Source organism: Nicotiana sylvestris, chromosome 5 (assembly GCF_000393655.2).
Source record: "Nicotiana sylvestris chromosome 5, ASM39365v2, whole genome shotgun sequence".
Classification (NCBI taxonomy): domain Eukaryota; kingdom Viridiplantae; phylum Streptophyta; class Magnoliopsida; order Solanales; family Solanaceae; genus Nicotiana; species Nicotiana sylvestris.
This window is the reverse complement of record NC_091061.1, coordinates 45269385-45293056: the sequence shown is the minus strand read 5'-3', so window position 1 is coordinate 45293056 and position 23672 is coordinate 45269385. Positions and strand designations below refer to the sequence as shown.

The 23672-nt window shown below is 38.7% G+C and overlaps 1 protein-coding gene across 1 annotated transcript; it reads right to left on the bottom strand.

Moving 5' to 3' along the window:
* Positions 1-4453: 4453 nt before the first annotated feature.
* Positions 4454-5044, bottom strand: LOC138868588 (uncharacterized). Its single transcript, XM_070146148.1, has one exon. The coding sequence runs from the start codon at positions 5042-5044 to the stop codon at positions 4454-4456; it is 591 nt and encodes a 196-aa protein (XP_070002249.1).
* Between the last annotated feature and the right edge of the window lie 18628 nt (positions 5045-23672).

Here is a 23672-nt window from a genome sequence, read left to right as displayed (position 1 = left end):
TTTGTGTTGGATTCAATAGTTTTTTTCGTAAAGCTTTTTCAAAAAACTTCGGCCCAATGTGCTGATTTTTTTAGTATATTTCTATAGACTTCAGCACTCGATAAGCTGAAGCTTTTGTGTTGGTTTCAATAGTTTTTGTCGTAAAGCTTTTTCAAAAACTTCGGCCCAATGTGCTGAAGTTTTTTAGTATATTTCTTAAGACTTCAACACCCGATTAGCTGAAGTTTTTGTATTGGATTCAATAGTTTTTGTCGTAAAGCTTTTTCAAAAAACTTCGACCCAATGTGCTGAAGTTTTTTAGTATATTTCTAAAGACTTCAGCACCCGATAAGCTGAAGTTTTTGTATTGGATTCAATAATTTTTGTCGTATAGCTTTTTCAAAAAACTTTGGCCCAATGTGCTGATATTATTTAGTATATGTCTAAAGACTTCAGCACCCGATGAGCCGAAACTTTTGTGTTGGATTCAATAGTTTTTGTCGTAAAGATTTTTCAAAAAACTTCAACCCAATATGCTGATGTTTTTAGGATATTTCTAAAGACTTCAGCACCCGATAAGTTGAAGTTTTTGTATTGGATTCAATAGTTTTTGTCATAAAGCTTATTCAAAAAACATCGGCCTAATGTGCTGAAGTTTTTTAGTATATTTCTAAAGACTTCAGCACCCGATAAGCTGAAGTTTTTGTGTTGGATTCAATAGTTTTTTTCGTAAAGCTTTTTCAAAAAACTTCGGCCCAATGTGCTGATTTTTTTAGTATATTTCTATAGACTTCAGCACTCGATAAGCTGAAGCTTTTGTGTTGGTTTCAATAGTTTTTGTCGTAAAGCTTTTTCAAAAAACTTCGGCCCAATGTGCTGAAGTTTTTTAGTATATTTCTTAAGACTTCAGCACCCGATTAGCTGAAGTTTTTGTATTGGATTCAATAGTTTTTGTCGTAAAGCTTTTTCAAAAAACTTCGACCCAATGTGCTGAAGTTTTTTAGTATATTTCTAAAGACTTCAGCACCCGATAAGCTGAAGTTTTTGTATTGGATTCAATAATTTTTGTCGTATAGCTTTTTCAAAAAACTTTGGCCTAATGTGCTGATATTATTTAGTATATTTCTAAAGACTTCAGCACCCGATGAGCCGAAACTTTTGTGTTGGATTCAATAGTTTTGTCGTAAAGCTTTTTCAAAAAACTTCGGCTCAATGTGCTGATATTTTTAGTATATTTCTAAAGACTTCAGCACCCGATGAGCTGAAGCTTTTGTGTTGGATTCAATAGTTTTTGTCGTAAAGCTTTTTCAAAAAACTTCGGCCCAATGTGCTGAAGTTTATTAGTATATTTCTAAAGACTTCAGCACCCGATAAGCTGAAGTTTTTGTATTGGATTCAATAGTTTTTGTCGTAAAGCTTTTTTAAAAAACATCGGCCCAATGTGCTGAAGTTTTTTTAGTATATTTCTAAAGACTTCAGCACCCGATAAGCTGAAGTTTTTGTGTTGGATTCAATAGTTTTTTTCGTAAAGCTTTTTCAAAAAACTTCGGCCCAATGTGCTGATTTTTTTAGTATATTTCTATAGACTTCAGCACTCGATAAGCTGAAGCTTTTGTGTTGGTTTCAATAGTTTTTGTCGTAAAGCTTTTTCAAAAAACTTCGGCCCAATGTGCTGAAGTTTTTTAGTATATTTCTTAAGACTTCAGCACCCGATTAGCTGAAGTTTTTGTATTGGATTCAATAGTTTTTGTCGTAAAGCTTTTCCAAAAAACTTCGACCCAATGTGCTGAAGTTTTTTAGTATATTTCTAAAGACTTCAGCACCCGATAAGCTGAAGTTTTTGTATTGGATTCAATAATTTTTGTCGTATAGCTTTTTCAAAAAACTTCGGCCCAATGTGCTGATATTATTTAGTATATTTCTAAAGACTTCAGCACCCGATGAGCCGAAACTTTTGTGTTGGATTCAATAGTTTTTGTCGTAAAGATTTTTCAAAAAACTTCAACCCAATATGCTGATGTTTTTAGGATATTTCTAAAGACTTCAGCACCCGATAAGTTGAAGTTTTTATATTGGATTCAATAGTTTTGTCGTAAAGCTTTTTCAAAAAACTTCGGCCCAATGTGCTGAAGTTTTTAGTATATTTCTAAAGACTTCATGTCATGACCCCAACCCCGGTCATGATGCTCATATTTCACCTGCTGACAGTTGAGACACCGAGCTACATAACCTACAACATCTTTCTTCATTCTTCTCCACCAATAGTGTTGTCTCAAGTACTGATACATCTTCGCGGAACCCGGATGAACAGAATACCGCGAGCTGTGGGCCTCCTCCAGAATTAACTCTCTAAGCCCATCTACATTGGGCACACATATACAGCCCTGCATCCTCAATACGCCATCATCATCTATAGTCACATCCCTGGCATCATCACGCTGAACTCTGTCCTTAAGGACAAGCAAATGCGGATCATCATACTGGCGTTCTCTGATGCGATCATATAAGGAAGACCGAGAAACCATACAAGCCAACACCCGGCTGGGCTCAGAAATGTCCAGTCTCACAAACCGATTAGCCAAGGTTTGAACATCAACTGCAAAGGGCCTCTCCCCAACTAGAATGTACACCAAACTCCCGGTACTCACTGCCTTTCGGCTCAAGGCATCTACCACTACATTGGCCTTTCCCGGATCATACAAAATAGTGATTTCATAATATTTTAGCAACTCAAGCCACCTACGCTGCCTCAAATTAAGGTCTTTCTGCTTAAACAAATGCTGAAGACTGCGATGATCAATGAATACCTCGCAAGATACGCCATATAAATAGTGCCTCCAAATCTTCAAGGCATGAACTATAGCAGCCAACTCTAGGTCATGAACATGGTAGTTCTTCTCATGGGGCTTTAACTGACGAGAAGCATAAGCAATAACTCTACCTTCCTGCATCAACACACAGCCAATCCCAACTCTCGAAGCATCACAATATACATTATATGAACCTGTAGCTGATGGTAAAACCAATACTGGAGCTGTGGTCAAAACTGTCTTGAGCTTCTGAAAGCTCTCCTCACACTCGTCTGACCATACAAATGGAGCACCTTTCTGAGTTAACTTGGTCAAGGGCGACGCAATGGATGAAAACCCCTGAACAAACCGGCGATAATAGCGTGCTAATCCGAGAAAACTACGGATCTCTGTGGCTGAGGACGGTCGAGACCAACTCTGCACTACTTCTATCTTCTTTGGATCAACCTGAATACCCTCGCTAGACACTATATGTCCCAAGAATGCCACAGAACTTATCCAAAATTCACACTTGGAGAATTTTGCATAAAGCTTCTCCTCCCTCAATCTCTACAGCACTACACGCAAATGCTTGGCGTGCTCCTCCTGGCTACGCGAGTACACCAGAATGTCATCAATAAATACAATAACAAAAAAATCCAGATAAGGCCGAAATACACTGTTCATCAAATGCATGAACGCTGCTGAGGCATTGGTCAACCCGAAAGACATGACTAGAAACTCATAATGACCATATCTAGTCGTGAAAGCTGTCTTAAGAATATCCGAGTCCCGGATTTTTAACTGGTGATAGCCCGAACGGAGATCAATTTTTGAAAACACCCTCGCTCCCTGAAGCTGATCAAATAAGTCATCAATGCGAGGCAAAGGATACTTGTTCTTCACTGTTACCTTATTTAACTGCCTGTAGTCAATGCACATTCTCATTGTGCCATCTTTTGTCTTCACAAACAGAACTGGCGCACCCCACGGTGACACACTAGGCCGAATGAACCCCTTGTCTAGGAGCTCCTGAAGTTGCTCCTTCAATTCTTTCAACTCTGCTGGTGCCATACGATATGGCGGAATAGAAATGGGCTGGGTGCCCGACACCAAGTCAATGCCAAAATCGATATCCCTGTCCGGTGGCATGCCCGACAGGTCTGCAGGAAATACATTAGGAAAATCCCTCACAACTAGGACAAAATCAATACTAGGAGTCTCAGCTCCAACATCTCCCACAAAAGCTAGATATGATAGACAACCCTTCCCAACCATACGCTGGGCTTTCAAGAAGGAAATTACTCTGCTAGGAACATAATCAGTCATACCATGCCACTCGAGCCTTGGAACACCCGAAATAGCCAAAGTAACTATCTTAGCATGACAGTCTAGAATAGCATGACACGGAGATAGCCAATCCATGCCCAGAATAACATCAAAATCTACCATGCTCAACAACAATAAATCAACTCGGGTCTCCAAACCCCAAATAGTCACAATACAAGATCGATACACATGGTCTACAATAATAGTATCGCCCACCGGGGTAGATACGTGTACAGGTAAAGCAAGACACCCTCGGGTCGTACCCAAATGATGAGCAAAATATGAGGACACATAAGAATAGGTGGATCCGGGATTGAATAATACAGAGGCATCTCTGTGGTAGACTGGAACAATACCTATAATGACAGTATCTGAAGCAATAACATCTGTCCTGCCTGGAATTGCATAAAACGGGCCTGGCCACAGCCTGATCGACCTCCCCCTCTGGGGCGACCCCTGGATGCCTGACCTCCATCCCTAGCTGACTGGGCGGGTGCTGAAGAAACTGGAGCAGAAGATGAAGGTTGTCCCCTCTGCTGAAATTGACCACCACGAAGTCGAGGACACTGCCTCTTTATATGACCAAACTCTCCGCACTCGTAGCAACTACCAGGTACTGGAGAAGGAAACTGGAGGGAACCCCTCGCACCTGAATGACCAGCCGATGCACTCGGCGCAGATGAACCCTGAACTGAAGGGGCATAGGATGAGCTCTGAGCTGGGAGAGCATTAAGTAAAGACTGGCCCTGCTGAAATCCCTGATGACCACGATCTGAAGATGTCCTACTATACTCTGGACGGGCCGACTGAGGAGGTTTGAAGGAACGACCTCTACCATGCTGGAACTGGCCCCTAGACGGAGCACCACTGAAACTGCCTGAACCTCTAGGCCTCTTGGCCTCCCTCTCCTCTCTCTCTCTCTCTACGGCGAACTGTCTCAATATCATGAGTAATGTCAACCACACCCTCGAACGAAACACCCAATACTCTCTCTCTAGTCATCAAAATGCGGAGAGAGTAGTTAAGACCATCCATGAATCTCCGGATCCTCTCACGATCCGTCGGATCATCCAAGTAGCATGACGAGCCAACTGTGAAAATCTCATCTCATACTGGGTCACGAACATATCTCCCTAAGTCAACCACTCAAACTGCCTATGCAGCTCCTCTCTGCGGGACTGAGGTACATACTTCTCCAGAAATAGAGTGGAGAACTGCTGCCAAGTAAGGGGCACTACACCAACAGGTCTACACCTCTCAAAATCTTCCCACCAGGTAAATGCAGCTCCCTGGAACTGAAATGTAGTAAAAGATACACCACTCTACTCCAAAATCCCTGCGGTGCGAAGCATACGCTGACATTTGTCGAGAAAACCCTAGGCATCCTCGCCTTCTGCACCACTGAATGTCGGAGGACGGAGCCTACCAAATCTCTCGAGACGACGCTGCTCGTCGTCTGGCATAGCTGGGACCACAAGGTTCTGAATTGGTGCAACCGACTGAGCTGGAACAGCTTCTGGTGTCTGCAATCCCTGCACAACCTGCTCCGCTGTGCGATTAACAAGAGTCTGGATGCCTTCCCTGGCCTATGAAGTAGCTGCGGCTGTAGTGGCTAAGACCGCCTGAGCTAGGCTAGTGCAAACTGTCAAAATCTAAGCCAATGTCTCCTGAAGACCCGAAATCACAATAGGCATAGTTGGTGCTTGAACTGGTACAGCTGCTGGAGCCTGATCTGGAACTGGGGCAGCTGGTGGATTAACAGGTGCTGCCCGCGCTACTCTACCTCTGCCACGCCCATGACCGCGTCCACGACCTCTGGTGGCATCAGTGGGTGGCACTGGTGGTCGTCCGCCTCGTCCAATAGCACGAGTCTTCGCCATCTACGAGTGAATAGAATGATAGAAATTTTTAGTGTTCGGATCAACAAAGTCGCACGACAAGAATTTCAAGAATATGAAGTTTTCCTAAAGGTTCTGCAGCCTCTCGAGGATAAATACAGAAGTCTCCGTACCGATCCACGAGACTCTACTAAACCGGCTCATGACTCACGAGACCAATTAACCTAGGCTATGATACCAACTTGTCACAACCCCAACCCCGGTCATGATGGCGCCCAACACACTGCTAGGCAAGCCCGACCATTCAACAACATTATCCCAAATTCTTATTCAGATTGTAGATAAATATCACAGAGAAGTTACTAAGTCATTACATACAAGTGTATAATTAATAATAAAATCTGCGAAAGTTCAATTAAAATACCACACCATAGCCCAATAGAATCCGGTGTCACGAATATGAGCCTTTAATACAGAATATCCACCTATTACAAGTTTGTCTAGGAAAAATGCGGAATAAAAGATAGAGATAGAGGGGAGAGATCAAGGCTGCGAATGCCATGCAGCTACCTCAATACTCCCAAATACTGCTGTTCAGCTAAACAAATCCTCACTCAGCCTGTGATGTACCTAGATCTGCACGCAAGGTGCAGGGAGTAATATGAGTACTCCGACCCAGTGAGTAATAAATATAAATAAAGGCTGAGAATAAGAAATCATAAAAAAAATACCAAGTAAACTATAACTGGCAGTTTAGAACAACAAATAGTGAAGCAACAAGTCAATTAAATCAGAGTACCAAATACTGAGGCAGGTATAACCGATAAAAACAAATGCATGAGTGCAATGCAATGCATATGACGGTACACTCTAGTACCCACTACGGCGTGCAACCCGAGCCATCCATTTATTTATCGTCGACGGCGCTCACTGGGGGTGTGTACATACTCTGGAGGGGCTCCTACAGCCCAAGCACAATATCAAGCCATCTCGTGGCATCAAATCTAGGCCCTCGGCCTCATATCAATCTCAGTATAATCAACCAGGCTCTCGGCCACAGTATCAATGTACTCAACCAGGCTCTCGACCTCAATATCAATGTAATACTGCTGCGGCGCGCAGCCCGATCCATGCTCAGTCCAGAAACCATCATAAGCCCCTTGGGCATTTGTAAAACAGTAGTTCTCAGCCCGAAATATCATTTAGAAATATCATTTAAGTTTTTAAATCTTAGAAAGATGGCTGAGTTTGCAAAACAGTATTTAAAACCTTGGACTGAGGTCAAATGATATGCAAAATATGCGAAAGCAGTGATATCAATCCCTGAAGGATTCAAATAATTGGCAAGAAGCCTACAATTGGAAACATGACTGAGGATATAAATTCTTTAACAAAATAAGTGAGGAAAACCAGTCAAAAATCCCCTAAGGGTTCTACAGGTCGGCACAAGGCCCCAAGCATGGCAACAAGCCCAATTCACAATAATAAAGTATACGTCTCAACCAAAAATGTAGTAAAATATCTCTCGGGACGGACCTCGAACCGGCTAATTCTCTAGCTCGCGATGTCTTTGCCCCTTATTGACCTCTAAATGCCTCGAATCTAGCCATAACAATTCGATTCAGTTAATAAAAATTATAGGAATTAATTCCATATGAAATTCTACATTTTTCATCAAAAATCCGAAATTACACTCAAAATTTGCCCATGGGGCCCGCGTCTCAAAATCCGGCGAAACTCATAAAATCCGACAACCCATTCCGATACGAGTTCAACCATACCAAAATTATCAAATTCCGACAACAACTCGACCTCCAAATCTTAATTTTTCATTTTTGAAAAGTTTTGCAAAAATTCCAATTTCTTCCATTTAAATCCGAATTAAACGATGAATATAACCATGTATTTATGAAATATAATCACTTTCGGATATAGAACACTTACCCCAAATGTTTCCCTTGAAAAATCTGTTGAAAATCGCTTTTCCCAAGCTCTACAATCGTCACAAATCAATAAAAATGGCTAATTCCCGAATATAAGCTGTTTTCCAGGCAAGTCGCATCTATGAAATGTGACTTGCACTTATTTCCAGCCAAAACAAAAGGTAGTCCCAGCCTTCACTAAATCTGTCATAACTTTCTGTACAAATATCAGAATGATGAATGGTTTAACCTTCTGGAAACTAGAATACAAGGACTACAACTTTCATGTTTTGAAAATTTTCAGATTCCTTATGGATTTCGAGGTATAAGCTTCCAAAGTAGCCCCCTCGCATCAAACATTTCTGGAAAATTTCAAAACAGCTTTACCAACCCTTATTCAATCGATCATAACTTTCTGTATAAATGTCAGAATAATTAATGGTTTAGATTTCTGGAAACTAGGATGCAAGGGCTACAACTTTCATGTTTTGTAAATTTATAGATTCTTTATGTATTTGGAGATATAAGCTTCCGAAATAGGCTCCACGATTGCACAGTTGTTGTCCAAGACAGCTTCTGCAGTAGAAAATTCCAGCAATCCTTTTATCCGATTTCCATTCCGTTAACCTTCTGAAATCCACCCTCGGCCCTCGGGAACTTAACCAATTATACCCACATGTCCCAAAATACAAAACGAACTTAACCGTGCGATCAAATCGCTAAAATAATGTCATATACCACGAATGAATCTTTAAAATCCAAGAATTCCTTCAAATTTCATAAAACATCAAATTTTCCATTTTGAGTCCGAAACACGTCAAACGATGTCCATTTTCAACCAAACTTTACAGAAAGTGCTTAAACCATATATAAGACCTGTACTGGGCGCCAGAACCAAAATACAGGCCTGATACCATCACTTTCTAATCAAATTTCATTTCCATTTTCCTTAAATATTTTCAGAAATCAATTTTACTCAAAAATTCATTTCTCGGGCCTGGGACCTCGGAATTTGATGATTCTTATTCCTATGAGTCACAAATAATAATACAAATATAGCCCTTCAGACAAAACTCAATTCGGAGATCATTTGCTTAGTTCAATACCTATTTCGCTCGTTAAACAATTAACTCATGTTTCGCGTCAAAAACCCAATCAAACCACGTCCGAATGACCTGAAATTTTGCACACATATCCAAAATCACCTAACGAAGCTACAAAAACTCTCGGAATTCCATTCCGACTCTCGTATCAAAATCTCACCTATCAACCGAATTCGCCAAAATACTAACTTTGCCAATTCAAGCCTAATTCTACATCGGACCTCCAAAATTACTTCTGATCACACTCCTAAGTCACAAATCATCCCTCGAAGCTAACCGAATCATCGAAATTCAAATCCGAGCCCTCTAACACATAAGTCAACGTCCAGTTGACTTTTCCAAAAAAAACCTTCCTTAAAGAGACTAAGTGTCTCATTTCCTACTAAAACCAATCCAAATCAACTCGTTCACACCCAACACTGATAATGAAGCATAAAGAAATAGGAAATGGGAAAAATGGAGCGGTAACTCACGAGATGACGGGTTGGGTCGTCACACTTCAGCACCCGATAAGCTGAAGGTTTTGTATTGGATTCAATAGTTTTTGTCGTAAAGCTTTTTCAAAAAACTTCGGCCCAATGTGCTGAAGTTTTTTAGTATATTTCTAAAGACTTCAGCACCCGATAAGCTGAAGCTTTTGTGTTGGATTCAATAGTTTTTGTTGTAAATCTTTTTCAAGAAACTTCGGTCCAATGTGCTGATGTTTTTTAGTATATTTCTAAAGACTTCGGCACCCAATAAGCTGAAGCTTTTGTGTTGGATTCAATAGTTTTTGTCGTAAAGATTTTTTTAAGAAACTTCGGCCCAATGTGATGAAGTTTTTAGTATATTTCTAAAGACTTCAGCAACCGATATGCTGAAGTTTTTGTATTGGATTCAATAGTTTTTGTCGTAATGCTTTTTCAAAAAACTTCGGCCCAATGTCCTGAAGTTTTTTAGTATATTTCTAAAGACTTCAGCACCTGATAAGCTGAAGTTTTTGTGTTGGATTCAATAGTTTTGTTATGACTTTTAACCAAAACTTCAGCTTAAAAAGCAGAAGTCATTTACTTCATGCTTAAGTTTTTTGAAACAAAAATGTACTTAAAATTCATGATAAAAGACACAAACATATTTGTATGACACAAAAGTGAACTAAAAAAATAATTAATGTATATTCACAAAATCCAAATTATATTCAACCAATCCTCTAATCAAAAAATTCACACAGAGTCTCTTCAAAATCTCCATAATCATGTCCTTCTTGTTCTTCTGGAGTTTCATAGCCGCTATCATTTTTTCACTTTCCATGAGCCCAAAGATTGACAACCAATTCTCTCCTGAATGTCAATGACTGACTTTGATCAAAATTGAAGACATTTTCTTTCTTCAACCGCATATCAATAAACTTAAGAGCAAATATACCACAATCAACACTACAAAAAAACACATGAAAAAGAAATTGAAGAATCGTTAACACAAGGGAAAAAATAATAAACATAAGATGCATGGTAAAACATATGCGAAACACGTACTTGTTAGTCTGTTGCGGTGTCTTCATCCACATAATTTGAAATTTTTTCACAGGACTTTCCCCATAAAATTTATTGTGTGCCCCGTAATCCAAGCATTTGAGACAGTGTGGGATCAACCGAATATAAATTCTAACATGTTCAAGCGCACGATCGTATGTTACACTGCCCATGAAATCATACACATATATAATTTTATCTTTAAAGTCCAAAATTCCAAAAAAGTAGTGCGTAGATGTCTGGCCCGTCCTTGGCTTAAGTTGAAATGGAAAGAATACTTTTCTAGCAGATGCCCATGAGATACCATAGGAAAGGTCGAGGCCTTTTATGTAGTTGGTCACTTTTTCATTCGTTGATTCTTCCTCAAACCAACTAAAGTCCGTAAGTGGCTGAATAACTGCTTCTCCTTCTTCTTCTTCTTCTTTAGCCTGTTGTTTGGATATCCTCTTTCTCTTTGATTTGCTCTTTTTTTATCCTCCATTCTCTTTTGCTTCCTTTTGTTATTTATCTTCATCTTTTCTTCTGAAGGATGAATACCATCCAGCTTAGTCATATACTGATCGAAAAGTAAATTTGTTACTGCACATCTTGATTTTGGATAATGTGGAAGGTGATAGCAATATTTTTTGCGCAAGTAATATATGCCCACATCAATATGCTGCAAATGAACAACAACAAATGATAACATGTGAAAATATCACTATGAAGTTTAGAAAAAATGCATTACAAAACTACAAACAGCATGACAAAAACTTAAGCATATTCAGTTTGAAGTGTTAGGCTGAAGTTTTAGCAAATAAGCTAAAAAACTTCAGCACTTTACTACAAATAAAGCTGAAGTTTTCCAAATTATAGTGCAAAAACTTTACTATAAAAAATAAGCTTAAGTTTTGGGAAATACAGTTGAAAACCAATTCAAAAAACAAACTTAATAACTTACTTTATCCGCAAGATCAGAGTCAGGATCCATAAGCTCAGTAAAGAATGATTTTGCAATATCAAATCCAGCTAATCTGAATCGATTGGAATCATATTCACTGGCATCCATCTCCATCCACTCTGTAAATCTTTCGATCAATCCATTGTCTTGATTAACTTAATGGAAGGGAAATCTTCTTGTATTCTTTCCTACTTTCCAATCTTGCCCCCTTTGCTTTTTTTTTTTTATAAACTACATAAGGAGCTCTCAACCAAATACTCTCCATACGAATCCTTTTCGCTTTTTTATCTAGTTTTCCTTTTGCTTGCTCTTTCTGCTATTCCGTCACAACTAACTGCTGTTGTTCAGCAGCAGGGGAAAAACTACAGCCATCATGGCAGATGCTTGACCAACTCCCTATTGTTCACGACGTTCTTATGTCTTTTCAGGAACAACAACATCAGCAGAATTACCTTCTGAATCAGTCCCTTGTGTACTACCAAGTGAAAATGAACATAAATTGAAGTTGGGGATATCACTGGTGTCACACATAGGAGAACTTGAAATCTTCCTTCTCTTAGGTTTTGGAAGAAGTTCTGATGCATCAGATGAGACCTGCAAAAGCAAGGAAAATATAAACATAAATAAAACTGATAAAAAACACACATTAGGCAAAAAAACGGCTTGTAATTGAATTGCAGAAAATAACTACCTGGTCTAAGTGTTGCGACACAGATGGTGTTTGCATTCCAACCAACATATATTTTTATCCTTCTCTGTGGCCCCATCTTACTGCGCTGTGGTGGTGCTACTAGCACATATACAACACATCCAAAACTTCGTAGATGGGCAATATTTGGTTCGTGACCAAAAACTAATTGTGACGGAGAATATGTATTATAATGTGTCATTCTTAAAAGGATAAGTGATGTTGCATGCAAGATAGCATGACCCCAAACAATAGTGGGCAATTTTGTTTTCATAAGTAGTGGTCTTGCTATCAATTGCAGGCATTTAATAAATGACTCTGCAAGGCTATTTTGAGTATGAACATAAGCTACATGATGTTCAACTTTTATCCCAACTGATAGACAAATAATCATCAAAAGCTTGAGATAAGAATTCTCCAGCATTATCAAGGCGAACAGCCTTTATATGATAATTTGGGAATTGTGCCCTTAATCGAATTTTTTGGGCTAATAGCTTTGCAAACGTCAGGTTGCAAAATGATAGTAGGCACACATGAGACCATCTTGAAGATACATCTATTAAGACCATAAAATATCTAAGCAACTCACTTGATGGGTGAATATGTCCACATATATCCCTATGTATACGCTCTAAAAAGGCAGGGGATTCAATGCCAATCTTCATTGGTGATGGTCTAGTGATCATTTTTGCCTTGATAATAAGCATCACAAGAAAATTCACCATTTGTAAGAATCTTCAGGTTCTTTAATGGATGCCCACTCAAATTTTCAGTAATTTATCTCATCATTATTGATCCAGGATGGCCCAAACGCCCATGCCAAAGCATAAAATATTTGAATCCGTAAACTTCTGGTTTACGATAGAGTGTGCTTCAATTGTACTAATTTTTGAATAGTATAAGCCAGAAGATAAAGTCGGTAACTTTTCTACAATGCATTTCTGGCTAGAAATTTTCTTTGTAATACAAAGATATTCCACGTTCATTTCATCTATTGTCTCAACATGATACCCATTTTGGTGGATATCTATAAAACTCAACAAGTTTCTTCGGGACTTAGAGGAGAACAATACATTGTCTATAATAAGTTTTGTTCCCTTAGACAGAAATATAATGGTTCTTCCGGAGCCTTCAATCAAACTTATATTACCATAAATTGTTGAAACACTTGCTTTTTTCCTTATGCAAATAAGAAAAGTATTTCTGATCCTTGAATATGGCATGAGTTGTTCCACTATCAATAACACAAATATCTTCGTGATTTGTCTTTGATCCAAACATAATGTGAGGATTATCCATATTCTTCAAAATGACATAAATAAAATATATTATAGTAAACATCATTATCAAAGCATAACTTTTATTTATGTACAATAATTACATAACCATACTATCTATTACAAACAACAAAAATTAAAATATTTATATTTCTACAGATTCACCACCGATTACATGGCTTGTTTCTCCTTTTGGGAGTGCAAAGTAATCAGCTACATCCAAATGCATGAAGTCTAAATTATCTTCAGAAATAAAATTTGTTTCAGCTTTTTTCTCTGTCTTCTTCAGGGAGGCTTGATAAAGCTCAATCAGGTGCTTTGGCGTACGACATGTACATGACCAGTACCCTTTTCCTTCACATATATAGCATGCATTTTCTGCATTTAGTGTTTGCACCGCTTCATGCTTTTGTTCCTTCCTTTTCCACTGCTGGTGGCGAGGAGGGTTCTTTGGTGCATTATTATTTCCATGATTAGAATTTCTTCCCTGACCACGGCCATGACCACGACCGGGGCCACGACCTCTTCCATGTCTAGCTTGGTGGAAGTTCGCCTCATTCACTTCAGGGAATGGACAAGAACCAGTAGGTCGGCTTTCATGGATTTTCATTAATATCCTATTATGTTGCTCGGCTATAAGAAGATGTGAGATAAGTTTAAAATACTTTTTAAATCTCATCTTTCGATATTGCTGCTGCAAGAGCATATTCGAGGCGTGAAAATTGGTGAAAGTTTTCTCCCACATATCATGATCAATATTATTATCACCACGTAATTTCAATTGGGAAATAATTCTGAACATAGCAGAATTATACTCACTTATAGATTTAAAATCTTGTAGCCTTGGATGAGTCCAATCATAACGTGCCTATGGAAGAACGACCATCTTCAAGTGGTCATATCTATATTTCAAATTATTCCACAGTATGACTGAATCTTTAATAGTGAGATATTCCATTTTTAGGCCCTCATCAAGGTGATGGCGTAGGAATATCATTGTTTTGGCACGCTCTTAGTTTGATGCCTAATTTTTATCCTTGATAGTCATGTCCCGGATTTTCCACACTCAGAAGTCGTGATGGCGCCTACTCGTAGAAGCTAGGCAAGCCACTAAACATAGAAAATTTCTAACTCTTTCATTTTAACCCTTTTTAATAATCTAAATTAACAGGTATCTAACATTTAGATATTGACGATAAATGAAATCAAGAGGAAGACTTAATCTAATATAATAACCAAGACCAGTACGATAATGACAACACACGTCTCTATCCGGAATCTGGTGTCACAATATCACGGACGGACTAAGATTACTACAACAAATGTCTGAAAGAAATATAATCTGTCTCGAAATCTAATGAAAACAGAGTACATAATAAAGTAGAAGAGAACGTCGGGCCTGCAGACGCCTGCAGGACTACCTCGGAATCTCTGACTGGACTGAAGGCAGTCTCCCCAAGTGTTACTGTCCAAAAGCTGCTCCGAAATCTGCACATAGTGCAGAGTGTAGCATCGGCACAACTGACCCCATGTACTGGTAACTGTCTGGCCTAACCCGGCGAGATAGTGACGAATCTAGGACCAGACTCCAGATAAACCTGTGCAGTTATATAATATACATCGAAAAATAAACAGGAATAAACAATTAACATGGGAGGGGTACATGCTACGGGGGAAATATCTAATCCAGCAGAAACTTAAGAGAAATATGAGAAAACAATTCAAGATTTACAACAAAACTATAATAACACTATTGTGGCGCGCAACCCGATCCCTATCATTTAACACTGTTGTGGCATGCAACTCGATCCATTTATATCACTGCTGCGGCGTGCAACACAATCCAATATAACATTGTTGCGGCGTGCAACCCGATCCAACATAACATTGTTGCGGTGTGCAATCCGTTCCATATATAGTATTGTTGCGGCGTGCAACCCGATCCAACATAACATTTATATACCTTTAGCAACAACCATACCAAGAGTCCCGGCAAGGGATCAACAATAAGCTACACTATCCCGGCAAGGTATTCGATAGTAAAAGTAAATACGTCCCGGCAAGGGAGAAATAACTATAACCAATCTTAACCCAACTTCTACTCAGCTGAGCTAACACCAATACTCAATCATAAGTAATTTCCACGAAAACAAACTTAATCCTTGCTCAATATCGAGAATCATCAACTAAAGCATCCGTAGTACTATTTAAGAACACAAAATAAATTGCAATTTAAGACTCACGGTCATGCTCGACACCAACGTATAGATAATTGTCACCATGCCTATACGTCGTACTCAATAAGAAGCAAATAGCAAATAGGACACAACTTCTAATCCCTCAAGCTAAGGTTAGGCCGAACACTTACCTCCAACTTCCACGGCCAACTCAAACCTTAAACACCGCATTTCCTTTTGAATTTGACTCCAAATCAATTGTATCTAGATATAATTGACTTAATAACATCACTAAACGCTAAACAATCCAATTCCAATGCTTAATTATAGCTTTTCCATCATTCTTCCCAAAAAATCAAAAATTGAACTCGGGCCCGCTTGGTCAAAATACGAGGTTCGGACCAAAATCCGATCAACCATTCACCCACGAGCCCGAATAAATATTTTGTTTTGAAATCCGACCCCAAAATAAGGTCAAATAATCAAAAAGCCCTAACTCTACCCAAATTCCTAATTTTCTACCATTAATCTCATGTTTTAGGCTTACAAATCTAGGGGGTGTTGATAAAAATGGAAGAAAACGAGCTTAGGATTACATACCTATGAAGCTATGGTGAAGTTCCTCTTCAAATATTGCCCAAGAGGTGTAGAGAAGATGAAGTTTATGAAAAATTGTAGAATTCCCGTAATACATTTTGTTTTTGGAACTTAAATAACGGGGCGAATTTTCTCTATGCGTTCGCGATGAGCTAGGCCTGAGAGACCTTCGCGTTCGCGAAAATAGGCTCGCGTTCGCGGAGAACTAACTCTTCGAGCCTTCGCGTTCGCGTCCAGGTGGTCGCGTTCGCGTATGTATAATACCCCTCCCCCTGCCCAGCGCCCAGGCTCATAAGTCATCGTGTTCGCGTATGCTGGGTCGCGTTTGTGAAGGGTATCCCCCGTAGCCTCGCGTTCGCGTCACGTGCATCACGTTCGCGAAGAAGAAATTTGGCACCTGGGAGATTTGCTTTATGCATTCGCGAGTGTGCTCACGCGAACGCGAAGAGAAAAATCCCTGGGCACTGAACAACAAAAACTTGCAACTTTTATGAGTTCAAAAACCTTCCGAAATACATCTGAAACACACCCGAGCCCTCAGAGCTCCAAACCAAACATACGTACTAACTCAAAAGCATCATATGAACTTATCCGTGCGATCAGATCGCCAAATTAACCCCTTAAACAACGAATTAAACCTCAAAATCAATGAAATATTTCAAAAACTTCTTAAATCATCAAATTTTTGCATTTAAGGTCCGAGTCATGTCAAACCGATTCCGTTTCTTACTAAATTTCACAGAATTATCTTAAATCACATATAAGACCTGTACCGGGTGTCGGAATCAAAATACGGACCTGATACCAACATGTTCTAATCAAAATTCATTTCTAAATCCTCTAAACAATTTCAGAAAATACGTTTCTTTAAAAATTTATTTCTCGGGCTTGGGACCTCGGAATTCGATTCCGGGAATACGCCCAAGTCCCATATTTTCTTACGGAACCTCCGGGACCGTCAAATCATGGGTCCGGGTCCGTTTACCCAAAACGTTGACCGAAGTCAAATTAATTTATTTTATAGTCAAAATTTATTATTTTTCACAGATTTTCACATATAAACTTTTTGGCTACGCCCGGACTGCGCACACAAATCGAGATGATGCTAAAAGAGGTTTTAATGCCTCAGAATGTAGAATTCAATTTAAAAACAGGTGATGACTCTTTAGGTCATCACATTGATGGTGTCTGCCAAACCCATAGCATCAAGATGAATTTCAGCATCAAGCACCCAAGACATGTAGCTTCTGCCCAATATATCCAGAGTTACAAATTCAAGTTTAGAAAAATTTGACATTATATAGAAAAAGAAAGTTCGTACCTCAGATACTTTCAAAGTATTTGCTCGAGATGGCAGAGTCTCGTGCTGATAACGTGTTATAAAATCAAGACTGTAAAGTAAAGACAAGTATAGAGAGAAACTGATTTGTTATTCGACTTCAAACTTATGTACATAATGAACTGAAATCTCCTCAATTTATAGAAGAAAGGAAGTTGATGTGTAAGCTGCTACTACAAGCTGCTGTGTAAGCTACTACTGTACCAGATATAGATAATCTTCTACCGAGGGTAATGTTTATCCATAATGGAGTACCGAAAGGATAAGCTCATTGTACCAGTTGTAGATAATCTTCTACCGAGGATAATGTTTATCCATAACGGAGTACCGAAAGGATAAGCTTATTGGACTAGATATGGATAATCTTCTGGTGGTAGTAATGTTTATCTACAACTGAGTACTGAAAAGATAAGCTTATTGTACTAAGTATGAATAATCTTTCGCTGGGGGTAATATTTATCCATAACGGAGTATCGAAATGATAAGCTTCTTCAGGAGGCTTATTTCCAATAGAGTACTAAATAGATAAACATATTTACGGCGGAGTCCCATATGGATAAGCTTCTTCAGGATACTTATTTACAACGAAGTACCAAATAAACATCCATAGTATAATATATTTATAACAAAACCACATATTTGATGGAAATTTTCAGCACATGCTTAATAATTCTTACCTTTCCTTTTCTTTTTCTCTTTGTTTTACTTTTATCCCTCGATGAATTTCGACTATGACAAGTGTTGCACTAATTAAATAAGCATTAAGAAAAAATGACCTGAAAAATAAAAAATAATGTGCACATTGAATTAAACTCGACAATTGTGTGACGGAACTGTCATTGAAAATCTTAGATATAAACGGAAGTGGGAGGGTTTAAATTTGTCCCCATTGTCTATCTAAAAAAATAAAAATATTATTGAGGTATTAGTTTCTTATTCTGTTTAGCAAAGCAAAATGTGATCTTTGTTACTTCGAAAGTGAATGGAGTATTTTGCCTGATAACTTTTCGCCGTTAAAAAAAACTGTAAATGTTCGTGAATTATTTTTTCAAGTAGAAATATTTAATAAATATTTTGGCTTTCACTTACAACCAGGAAATGTAATCTGGTGATTTTGGCATGAAATTTTTTCTATCTATCTGATTTTACAATTATTGCCAGATAATAAGCATTTAATTTGCTACTTATCACGATTAAATTTAAATGTGGAGCAATTAACAATTGTTTTTTTGGGTACAAAATTTATATATATATATATATATATATATATTAAAGGTTGCATACATGGCTGTTTGTTTGTTAAGTTAAAGTTGGGTTTTGGTGTGGCCTAGAGAGAGAAGCTCCACTTTCTCTCTAACCTAATAAAATTACCACTATTACCTCTACCAATCTTCAAACATCTCCTGATAGTAACACAATGTAAATTCACAACTCAAGCCACCAAATCCCTCCTAAACTACCGGATATTAATACAACACAAACTACCATAATACCTGACCTTCCTATCCTATGTTTTAAACAAAAAATATTGGATGGAATGCATGAAGATCAAATCCACATGACCATTGATCCAATTCCCGATGGAAATTATGTTCTACATAATGAAGTAAGTGGAGACCATTCCAATAACCTAGATGAGGATCAAAGGCAAGGGGTCCAATTATCTCCAGAGGATCTTCAAAGAATTTACCACCCATAAAGATTCTCAACCATAATCAAGCTTCAAGGGAAAAAGATTCAACACCATATTCTTAAAAGGAAAATTCAAGATATGTGGAAAATAAAAGAAAATTTTCCTTTGATTGATCTAGGATCTGAGTTCTTCATAACAAAGTTCAATAATGAGGATAGTATGCTAAAAGCATTTCATAATGGCCCTTGGTTTATTTTTTGTCACTGTCTTTTAGTCCAAAAATGGGTTCCAAACTTTATTGCTTTGGAAGCTAAAATTGTAAATACATCTATTTGGATTTGTCTTCCACAATTACCCACTGAATTCTATGATAGACTTATTTTAAAGAAAGTGGGTAATAAAATTGGTAGATTATTAAAGATTGATGCATGCACTTCCTCCACTCTTAGAGGAAAATATGCTAGGCTTTGCATTGAAGTTCCTCTTGAGGTGCCAGTTACCCCTTACGTTTTCATTGACCAGCATAAGCAGGAAATTCACTATGACGGCATTAATTTTTTATGCAAAAAGTGTGGCAGATTAGGTCATTCAATGGCCAATTGCCATTACATAGCACCAAGGACCTCTCCTACAAGTTTTCACGAAGCTCAAGCCCGTAACCAATCCAATATACTGGGTGGCCCTCAAGACAAAACGGAAAATTTCACTCTCCTGCCCAAGGATAGCAATTGGCAAATGGTTGTATTCCCTAAGAAGAAAAAACTCAATCAGAATATAAAGGTGATGCCTTCCAATTCTGGTAAGTCTCAAAACCCAATCACACTCCCTCCAGGTATGTCTCCATCTCCCTTATTAAATGAGGTTTCATCAGAAAAATCTCTTGATAATGGTAATACCACTTTTGCTATACACCCTAAAGTTCATGGAAAAAACCAGTTAGCTAAAATGTACATTGCTACTGGTAACATGTTTGATGCCTTGATTCCTCGGCCAAAGATTAATCACTTGGATAAAACTAATATAGTTATTAACGAACCAATCTGCATGGCAAATGACTTGGAAGGAAACCATAGCATGGGTGTCCAAATGACAATTAAAAAACCCAACCAATTAAATGACATGCAAGACAATCATTCCCTACCTAAGGGTAATGAGACCCTAAGCAACCCCATCAGTGTGCTTAATAACCCCCCCCCCCCATTACACGCCATCCCCTAAACAAACCACTAATCCCCTCTAAAGGAAACAATTCAGATTGCACGGAAAATAACTCATCTGTTCTAACAAATTTACACGTGTCCATGCAATTGCTTGATACTACACCAATGGCTAAAGCAACCAACCACGTCTCCTCTACACAATCTGAACAAAATCTTTCAAATCCCACTCCTTCAAGCAATATCAAAGATATGCAAATAGACTCTACTATAATAAACCACTCTACTCCATCAGTGAACTCAAAACCAGCAAATGAAAAATCATCACACCCCTACAATATAATCGATCAACCTTCTTTAAAAGATGCCAAGGATTCCAATCACACAGAAAAGAAGGTTTCGCGTAGTCCAAATAGTGAGATACCAAAGAGCTCTAAACATGTCGAATCCACCACTCCTTCAAACACTCAAGCAAACAACCAAGTATTTTTCATTCAACCGCCACTACCCCAAGATTATCAACCCCTCTCATGGGTGGAACAAGCTCTAATGGACCATGCAATAACGTTCAATATAATTCTGGATGGCCAGGAGATAGTGATTGTTTTCCAGAGCTCACACTTCCTTGCCCAATTAGTGTCGGGGGGAATGCACATGGCAATGAACAACTACCTCAACCATGTATGGATGAACAACATCCTTCATCCTCTTTCTCCATCAATGAACTTAGTTCAAGATCAAGCCATGAGACATCAAAGGAGCTTACCACCCCACTTCAACCCTATTCAGAACCACACTGTCCAGTTGGAACTACCTTTCTTTCCTCCAGGGGAAATCACAAACATGAATCCCATCTTCATGCCATGGTCCCTCCCAGTGAACAATCCTCAAGCCCAACCCAATCCCAACATGCAAGCACCTCTCCATGCAAATCCAATGCAACAAGAAAATTCACCAAATATCTCACTCCAAATGCCATAAGCTACTATACCACTAGTACCTCACCCAGCTCTACTCGCTCAACCCCATCCCAATGCTCCAGAACCAGAAAATGTTCATATGGAGGAGAAAGAGGACATAAAGCTACTGGGGTCCGGACCAGCCTAGAATTTTCAAGTCTCAACGAGGTAAAAATGTTTATTTTCAGGGATCTACTAGAGAAGAGATATGTGCTCAGCTGCCCTCCAGCACTATACAAGTGATCAATGGATGTGAGACCCCCTCAGGATCCCACAGTAAGGAACCGTGCAATGATTCTAGTACCCTATTTAAGGAGGAACCCAGTGTTACAAACTCAAATGGACAATGGTCCAACAAACAACCATGCAATGATGTTTAGGCCTACAAATATTATTATATGGAACATCCATGGGGGAAACAATGAGAATTTTAGGGTTAATTTCAGAGAAATGACAGATACCCATAGGCCATGTATGATTACATTGTTGGAGACAAGAATGGAGAGCCATATCTCCGTTCTAAGTGACTTTGCTTTCTCTGAGATGATCGAAGTTCCAAGTGATGGTCAGTCTGGAGGCATGGTTATTCTCTAGAACTCTAGTCTTGTTAAGGTGCATAACTTTGTTAGGAGGAATTAGGAAATTCATGCATCTATTGAGATAATCCCTTCCCGTTCCTCTTGGCTATTTTTTTCCATATATGCTAGCACTAAAACTGACAAAAGAAATGAATTATGGAAGAAAATAAAAAATATTAACAATAGTTATAAAGGTCCATGGCTGTTAGGAGGAGACTTTAATAATGTACTTAGTTCTAATGATAAGCTGTGGGGTAACCCTATTAATCATTGACGTAGCAACTCCATTTGGAATAGTATTAATAACTGTCGATTATTAGACCTTGGTTATAAAGGTCCTAAGTACACTTGGTCTAATCATAGAAAAAAATTTAAGGGCTTAGTTATGGAGAGACTAGATAGAATCTTTGTTAATGAAGATTGGCTATCTCTATACCCTAAGGTTGTGGTAATCCACCTTCCCAAAACACACTTGTAAGCACGTGATTTTTGCCCTATGAAAGAATTACTCCCAAAAATTCAAAATAAAACGATTTTCCTTGGTGTGCAATTTTGAGAATTTTTGTGACATTTTGGATAATTATTTGTATTTGTCTGTGCATGTTTATTTGTTAAATTAATAAAAAAATACAAAAATATGTCGCATTTGCATTTAGGATTTAATTCTACAATTAGGAATAATTAGGTTTGTTTTACAAGAATAAAAATTACAAAGATATGCATCGTTTGCATTTTTAGCATTTAACGTCCAATTGTACAATTTTATGCTTAATTATTACTTAATTGTGTGTTAATTGTTATTGGGAGTTAATTTGCGCTTTTATAAATTAATTTAGTTCTATATGATAATTTAAGGATTTTTAGAGTTTAGTTTTAAAAAAAATAAAAGAAGAAAAGAGAACAAAAAATAGGCGAAAATCGGATTGGGCCTCTTCTTCAATTTTAAACCACAAGCCCAAAAAATACTCAACCTTCCCCTACGACCCAGTCCATTTCAACCCGGGTCAACCCAGTCCATAAACCCAAAGACCCAACCCCTTTCTTCATTTTTCATTTTTTCATTTCCCTAACCCTAAAACCTAACAAAACATCCGTCCCCCCCTCTCTTCATCTTCTCCAAAACTCCAAACAACCCCATCCATGGCTTCCCCGTCATCCCTCACCTCACGTCGTCGAGCGTCGACCACCAGCCCACAGACGAGGTAGCCATCGAGGACAGACAGCCATCCATCGTCTTCCATGTCGAGCTCGAGCTCGACAATGGCTGCCCCTTCACCTCCATCTTCCTTCAACCAACGACCAACCATGAACGCCCAGCTCCTCCAGGCGTGAAGCTCCAGCTCCACCTTCGTCTCCTCCATCGAGCTCCAGTTGCAGCTCCAACAACGGACTGCTACTGCTTCACCATAGCTGCTGCCTCTCCCCGTCGCATGACTGCCTCCTTCACCTCCCCAGCTGCTCGTCGAACACTCTTGCTCCTTTATCGAACACTGCTGCTCGTCGAACACTAACAGCCTCTCCCCATCGCCTGCTGCTTCGTCCAGCGAACAACAGTCCAAACACTGCCTTCTTCTTCGACTTCTCCATCACAGTAGCTCGTCGCTGCTTCACTTTGGTCGTGGTTTGTCGAAACAGTCCATACACAGTTCGAGTTCGTCGTTGGTCAGTCGTTGTTCGTGGTTCCGATCCGGTTAGTGGGTTTTGAGTTTCATTTTGTCCGTATTTTTGTTTTAATATTCTCGAATCTAAAATCGGTAAATGTTTGATTCTTGTTTTGTTCGTGTTTATCGCTTAATTAATTAGTTTTTCAGTTTATTTCGTGTGTTTTTATTTATTTTTGTTAAAGAAATTGTTAG

Bases quoted from the DNA above. Each gene is read 5' to 3' on its own strand.
- LOC138868588 (XM_070146148.1), bottom strand. From the start codon at position 5,044: ATGATATTGAGACAGTTCGCCGTAGAGAGAGAGAGAGAGGAGAGGGAG.